The sequence below is a fragment of the Egretta garzetta genome, unplaced genomic scaffold (assembly GCF_000687185.1).
Source record: "Egretta garzetta isolate BGI_Z169 unplaced genomic scaffold, ASM68718v1 scaffold149, whole genome shotgun sequence".
NCBI lineage: Eukaryota > Metazoa > Chordata > Aves > Pelecaniformes > Ardeidae > Egretta > Egretta garzetta.
The window spans coordinates 163,428-170,996 of NW_009269998.1; the positions used below are offsets into that span (position 1 = coordinate 163,428).

General features: G+C 40.9%; 1 protein-coding gene across 1 annotated transcript in view; it reads right to left on the minus strand.

Annotated features, from left to right (window-relative positions):
• Positions 1 to 774: 774 nt before the first annotated feature.
• The window catches only part of ABCA4 (ATP binding cassette subfamily A member 4), a 74,037-nt gene continuing 67,242 nt past the window's right edge, over positions 775 to 7,569 (minus strand). The window contains exons 41-49 of the mRNA XM_035902862.1: positions 7,324 to 7,444; positions 6,356 to 6,418; positions 6,138 to 6,244; positions 5,011 to 5,152; positions 4,313 to 4,447; positions 2,744 to 2,847; positions 2,564 to 2,656; positions 1,972 to 2,221; positions 775 to 897 (exon numbers count right to left, since the gene is read on the minus strand). Of these exons, the coding sequence (XP_035758755.1) occupies positions 775 to 897; positions 1,972 to 2,221; positions 2,564 to 2,656; positions 2,744 to 2,847; positions 4,313 to 4,447; positions 5,011 to 5,152; positions 6,138 to 6,244; positions 6,356 to 6,418; positions 7,324 to 7,444 (1,138 nt within the window). The remainder of the gene's footprint in view (positions 898 to 1,971; positions 2,222 to 2,563; positions 2,657 to 2,743; positions 2,848 to 4,312; positions 4,448 to 5,010; positions 5,153 to 6,137; positions 6,245 to 6,355; positions 6,419 to 7,323; positions 7,445 to 7,569) is intronic.

A 7,569-nucleotide genomic window follows, 5' to 3' on the forward strand; every position in this document is an offset into this window, starting at 1 on the left:
ACTTTTGGCAGATTTGGACATACTCTCTTTCCTTTTAATCTCCATTTTGACATTCTCCTTCTATTTGAGAAACTTGAAGATGAGTATGAGATCATTTTCATTAAGATTTTTTTTTTTTTTTTTTTTAAGCAAATTTCTTGCCTGGGTCTGAGATCTGAATTAATTCTTCCCATTCTTGCTGAGACACCGTCTGTTTTCACTGGCAGCCTGGTGAGACAGCAAAGCAGTCTCCCAGCGCTAGCCCCATGAGCCAGCACTGATGTTCTGACCTTGGTAGTCCTGTGCCCTCAGGATGGCAGGAATCCACTGCTAAGCTGGGCAATGCTCTCTGCCTTGGGGCCTGTCTGCTGACTGGTAGTAGTTGCCTTAAGAATTAAACAAGAAAAACCTACCAGCCTGAAAGGACCAGACAGAGAAACTGTCTTTAATGTTCTTTACACATCAACAAGGAGGAATGAGACTTCTCTTCATGTATCTTATAATGAACTTCATGTTAGAGGAAGATTTTGATCTATAGCAAGGACCTGCCTTTGACACTTTCAGCATGTTGTGTTCCTGGTAGAGCAGTAGAAGTTGGCTGTTGCTGTTGTGAGCACAGTGCTCAGAAAGGTGTAGAAAAAAAAAATCAGTATAATACTGAGTCTCAGAAAGGTGCAAAAAAAAAAATTCAGCATAATACTGAGTGTGGGAACCTTTGTTTTACCCTTGTACTGCTCTGGTACAGCACACCTTTGCTCTGTGCACACTCTAAGCACTAGTGACTGGAGGAATAGTCTATGCAACTGCCTGCTGATGCAACGCAGGTGACACCTTTGCTTCTCGGCTGGCTCCAGCTGCACGGGGATGCAAAGGAATTTCCTCATCCTCCATCTGCTGTTTAGCAAAGTTCACAAAAACCTGTGTGAGGAAAGCAGAAAATGTCACCATCTCATCAGCTGAGATGAGTTAGTGGAATGTCTCTGTACATTTGCATCCTCTTGGCCTTTCTGCAGGGAAGAGACAGAAAGGGGAATCCATAGACATGAACCGAACTGAGACACTGCATATCAGCAGGGATCATTAATTCCTTATTTATTTTGATAAACTTCCTTGCAACTTCCTTCCTTTGGATGCACTTTCTTGCAACTAAAATCCTATTTTTTCTTAAGCAGGAGATGGGTTCAGCAAGGTTTGCGTGGCTTGCACAATGTATGTGAGTTTGGTTGTGATGGGAAAGAGGAGGCAGAATATTTTAGCAGGAAGCTGTAAGGCAGCCAGGAATGTCTCTCTAGCATTCCCATCAATGACAGCTTTGCATATGTGCAGAACATATTTTCACTGAAAGGGCTGTCAAGCATTGGAATGGGCTGCCCAGGGAAACAGTCAAGGGACATGGTGCTTAGGGTAACGGTTGGACTTGATGATCTGAAAGGTCTTTTCCAACCTAAACGATGTTATGTGGACCCTCAGCTACTTAGGAAAGCAGGCAGGTGGGGCTCACACCCTCTAGCAAGTGGTTGTTGCCAACAGTCCCAGTGGACTCACCATGTTTTGCATGTCTAATTGCTCCTGTATAGAAGTGCATGACAGAGACATATAAACATTTAACTAGATAGCACAGTATCGCTGACACAAGACAGTCCAAATCTCTTGTTTAAAATAAAACATCATTCCCAGCTCAGCAAACCTCATTCTGAATAGCTGACCTTGCTCAGACTGCTGCTCCTGAAGGAATGGGTTGTATGAATTCTGGCATCTGGGAAACACTGTCTTATCAGCTTCCAAATGGCACCTATTTATGCAGTGAATTAATTACAGATTTCCTATCTGATCCACCCTCCTTGATGAAGGGTCTGGGAATTTTGCCTAAGAGGTGCAAGATAATTTTCTACTCTGAACAGCTTGGTCCTTCAGTTGTTTGCACACATCCCCATTGCCTTGCCTAGTTCTCACCGGACAGGCTTTCTCACGGATGCTTTATTTTTCACTTACCTGATCTAAAGTTGTTTGAGACACAGAATATTCCTCAATATGCAAGTTTTCCTTATTGGAGATTATTAACCGAAAAATCTTAGCCAGAGAGGAGGAGCAAATCTGATACTGCAGCATGTTGTAGTGTTTCTCTCTCTGTAAACTCCCTGGGAAGTTCATGCGTATGAATTGCTCAGCAGGCGTAGGGTCTGGAGGCAGCCCGGACTTTGGAGCTTTGATTTTCAGAGTGACAATGTAGCCATCTCCAAACCTGGGAAGCACGTGTGGATTTGGGAATTGGACGAAGAGATGGTTTCATTATTCAGGAAGGAAACTGATTTTCAGCAGCTATGAAAACATTAACTGTATCTGAAAGATAATGCATATGATGTAGCTTTGCAGGAAGCTCTGTATTTGCCCTGCAGACGTGGTGTGTAGCCTAACAGAGTTGAAACAAGATCTACTCAAATTGTCTAGGATACCACAGGGTTGCACCCAGAAATGGGTCTGTTTAAACAACACCTCTTCTGATTGGATTGCTGTATTAAGAATGGTACATGTCACATACACTAAGTTTTCACATTAAAAAACACCATAAAACTATTCTACTTACTTGTATTTTAGCTGCTGAATTGTGCCCAGGCATTTGAAGGTACCTTTTACCATGATGGCTAAACGAGTACAGAGGGCTTCACATTCTTCCATACTTTCAAAACAGAGAACAGATATTTGAGATAAAAGCCAGCAGATGATCTTCAGCTGCTCTGGGATTCTGAAGTCTCACTCTTTTTACCTGTGTGAGGTTAGAACCACAGCTCGCCCATCTCTGAGCACACTGACGATAGAGTCCCACAGGAGGCGCCGGGACTGCGGGTCCATTCCAGTAGTTGGTTCATCCTGTAAGGGAAACGTTAAGACAATCAGAGTCAGAGAAGCAGATAAAATCTATTTAGACTCAAGTCATTGTGTGTCTGGGCCTTAGCATACAGCTGCTTCCCTACTGAAATACGTGCCTTGAAAAAGCACATGCACCTTGAGAAGCATATGAGTGAATGGGTACTAACGCACGTCTTGGCACAAAGCAGTAAGGAAACAAGTAAAGGAACTGCAGGTAAGAATATAATGCTGTCTGTGCAGGGCAGAGCTCCAGGGAAGGGAATGCAGCGACCGTTGTGACAAAGGCAGTCCCCCGCCTTGGGTCTTAGATATCACAAATGTAAGCATTTGTGCTACCCCATTATAAAAACATTTAGGACTCAAAATAGAAATAAATGGAAAGAGGCTTATGCGGTAGCAGTTACTATAACAGTAGACATAATTGTGTCAAGTTTGTCTCCCATGTTTTGATGAACATTAGAGATGTAGGTAATATACTGGAGATACAAAGAAAAGAATCTTTTATGTGTAATACTAGCTTTTAGACAGAGATGGACACTTCAAATAAAATCTTCCTTTTCTGGGGCAACAACTCTTGTCAGAGGAGAGTGAGTTCTCCTCAGATAACCTTTCTTAGGTAAACATATAGGACATATTTCTCAACCCAAGAAGCTACTGAAGTCAACCTGATTTACATCAGCTAAGGATCTGGTCCTGCATAAATCAGTTAACCCAGTTAGTAACAAAATGTTGTAAAAAAACTTGGAGAAAAAAATTTTCATTCAACATTTTGTTGTAAGAAATTATGAGAAAACATTTTATCTGGCTGCTGACTATGTACAGGCAGAATACATGTAAAGGCATATTGTATGGCACAAGGAACCATGCTATTAAAATGTTTCTTTTTAGCCTACAAATGAAGGTGGTACAGTATAATCTAAATGAAGGTTTTTTGTAGTAATTGCATTTAGGATTTCCCTTGAGATAAGCAATTATCTGATAACTTATGTTATTGGATGAGAACTACATTTCAACTTTTGTGTAGTTTAGTCTAAATTTCTATAACTTATTCCAAAGATACTAAAGGCTGCAGAAGGGTAGCTGTCTTCCTCTGTTCTGCTGGATAAAGCAGCAAGGTCTATGTCGTAATATACATCTTCTACATGAGTGGTTATACTCTGACAAGAAAAGGCAGACTGAAATCAAACGGATTTAAATTCAGATTTGTCTGGATTATGGATTTGTTCTCAAACCATTCTTTGTTGAAGATCTTTCTTTCATAATCACTTGGGGTCCATTGTAAACAGTTATGCATCCCAGCCTATTCCTGAAATTACAGAAGTCAAAATTACATTGAAGTAGATATAAGTTGAGGGCAGAAAGGAGCTTGGGAGGACTGTCATAACCATCCTTGTACCTCTTTAGCATGCCGTTTCATGAGATGTTATATTGAACTGTCACAGAGCTACATTACCACGGCACTTACTAGCAAGACGAGTGGTGGGCAGCCTATCAGTGCAATGGCAGTGGAGAGCTTGCGCTTGTTGCCACCGCTGTAGGTACCCGCCAGGTGGTCTGCGTACATAGGAAGTCCCAGCTTCTGGATGCCCCATTCAGCAACCTGGGAAAAAGACCATCTTTTTCACACAGCAGCTAATGCGTGACAGACGGGATTGCTGATCCATCCCTCTTTTGGCAGAGATGTGGCAAGCCCCTGGGTTTTAGCACATTCATTTTAGAACTGGAGCAGGGGAGTCCAAAAAATTTATGATGATGAGGGGAACTCTAACACTTGAGGGAAAGCCATAAACCAGCCTCAGCTGTAGACTTCCTATCTGTGCAAGAATTTAAATTATTTTCTTCTGGAATCTTTCATGTTTTCTTTCTTATACATAAACAGCTTTAAAGACAAGAACAAAACAGCAACCAGTGCAGTTCTGAGTCACAGCAATTGCATCTTTAGCCTTCACAGTTGGCACTGCAGTTTTGCAAGTGCCATTAATGCCATTTGATAGTGAAGTCTTGTACTTCGCTGTCCAAATGACAGGAATCACTCCCAGGACTTCAACACACAGAATGGCAAGCCCGCTTTGGAAATTCTGGCCCTTGGCATGTTGTGAACCCAGTTAATCATCACAAATGTTCACTGTAGCTGTGTACAAATCAAAAATGAGGATGCTTTACCCTCTTAATTTCCTCTGCTGGAACCCCCCGCAGGCGTGCATATAAGTAGAGATGTTCTCGTCCTGTGAGCAGGTCATCAATAGCATCAAACTGAGGGCAGTATCCCATGTTTTGATGGACACTGGAAATGTGGGTCAATATACTGGAAAAACAAAGAAAGGAATCTTATATCTATAATACCAGCTTAAAGACAGAGATGGACACTTTGAATAAAATCTTTCTTTTCTGGGGCAACAACTCTTGTAAGAGGAGAATGAATTCTTCCTGACACAACTTCCTACTAAAATATCTGTCTGTACAGAATAGCAAGGAATATATTCTTATCTGAGGCAGCTCAGTCCTGGCTAAGAGCATAAGCCCATTTCCACTCACCCATTTTCCTATTTAAGTATAGGCTAACTTAACAAGAAGTTTGAACAGCCACTCAGATCGTATTTTTTGCAAATGATGTTTATTTCTTGAAGAAAAAAATCAGTCCATTTCATCCCAGTGGGCACTGGAAACAGACAGGCAAGACGGAAGGCTAACCCTTCGTTGGTAGTAAGAGAAGTACAGAATCACAGAATGGTTGAGGTTAGAAGGAGCCTCTGGAGGTCATCTTGCCCACCCACCCTGCTCAAGCAAGGTCACCTAGAGCAGGTTGCTCAGGACCATGTCCTAGCAACAAAATAGCTATTGTTCAAATCACATCAATGGACAAAGAATCAAATCCCAACTACACCTAACAAACGAAGACACACAACCTGGAACTAAACTAACATGACTGAATACCAGATCACGCTGCGTTAACTTACAATGTTATTCCAGCACTGTGTAAACCAAGGTGCTAGAAACAGCCAGAGAAAAGTCCCAAAGCTCAGATCAAAGTACTCTGTTGGGCTGCTTATATTATGTTTGTGAGCTCTTGCCATTAGATCTGATTGCCTTGTCCCAATGCTAGCATCACTATAACTTACCCACAGATTTTACAACAGGATGTTAAAGGTATAAAGTGCTAGTGTGTGTTAGCTGTGGTCCCCCTCAGTGCCATAAAACTGGGAAAGAGCTGCTGGGTCACTGAGACTATGATCTGGGCAGTTCTACCCCAATAAATGGACTGTCACTGGGGGTTTTTTTAAGGTACTTGCCTATTGCCAGCCACTACAGCATCTCCAGATGTCACATCAGTATCTCCAGTCAGCATTTTGAACGTTGTTGTTTTGCCAGCGCCATTCACTCCCAAAAGACCAAAGCACTAAATTAAAAAATTGATTATATTCTTTAGTATTTCCAACTTGCAAATCAGCAGGGGCATGAAATCTGAAATGATCCATGGAATGTAATCTAGTGTTATTGAACAACCTACCTCTCCGGGACGGATGCCAACACAGAGTCTGTCCACTGCAGGCTTGTGTCTACCTGCATAAATCTAAATTGACAAGGAAAAAAAAAAAAAAGAAAAGAAAAATCCTATTTCAAAATATCTACAGCAAAGACAGTCTTCCGATTTTTTAGTTTAGTATTATTGGGATGCGGCAACTTTTAAACCAAGACAGGAGTAAATAAAAAAATCAAAAAGAAAGAGTAAGCATTCTACAAAGTCAGACATTTAGTTAAATAAATTTGTAATGACCCCTAAAACCACCAATTTAAAATACCAATTTTTCTGCATGCAGCCTCTTCTTTCATATCTTTAGGACTAGGAGACAGGCCTGATGCTTTGCTGGCACAAAGTATCTCTGACGTATCAAACCAAAGTGGAATAATACAGCAAGATAGTCTGAAGAATGATACTCCAGCTCTCTATCCATAAGATCCCAGCAATGTAATGCTGTAATCTTCGTATTTCAGCAATGTAATATTTGTATTTCTGTAGCTCTAGCTTGCATGCATTCTGATAGCATAACTCAGATGCCTTCAACGTCTGGAAAGAAGAAAAGTTAGCAATAACTATAGCCCTCAATGTGAAAGCAACCAAATGGTTAACTTGAGATTGAAACTCACCTATGGAAAAAACAGCATTGTAGAAGAAAAGACTAGTAGAAGAAATGGACACTCAATAGATAACAGTCATGTCAGATGATGCGAAGTAAAAAAAACCAAACCTTAAGCAGGGAGGGTTGCACTGTCCTTGCTGGACTTCCCAGTGGTTTGATTTCTAATCAAAGGAAATAGCCAAATAACACGTCAAGCCTTGACTTCTAAAATGTTTGTTATTTTCTAAGGCACAAGGTCGATTTTAAAAACAATACCATCTGAATCCACAGCTGAAACACATTCTGAAAGAATAAATTTACACTAGACTCATTTGTTTCATTCTTCTCAAAATATTACCTTGGTCAGTTCTTGTAATTCTAAGATATCTGTTTTGTTCCCTCCATTCATAATTCTTTTTCTTTCTTCAGCAACATCCTCATCTTCACCAATAATAGGTGACATGGCAGTCTCAGCAAACCTGGAAAAATCCAAGAGATTGACTGCAGAAACAATGAGTTGCCCTGGGTGCAGTTAGAATAACAGTGTGAAACAATGGCTACTCAATTGCCAAAAATGTGACTGGTGGAAGCAGTGAGATTGAAA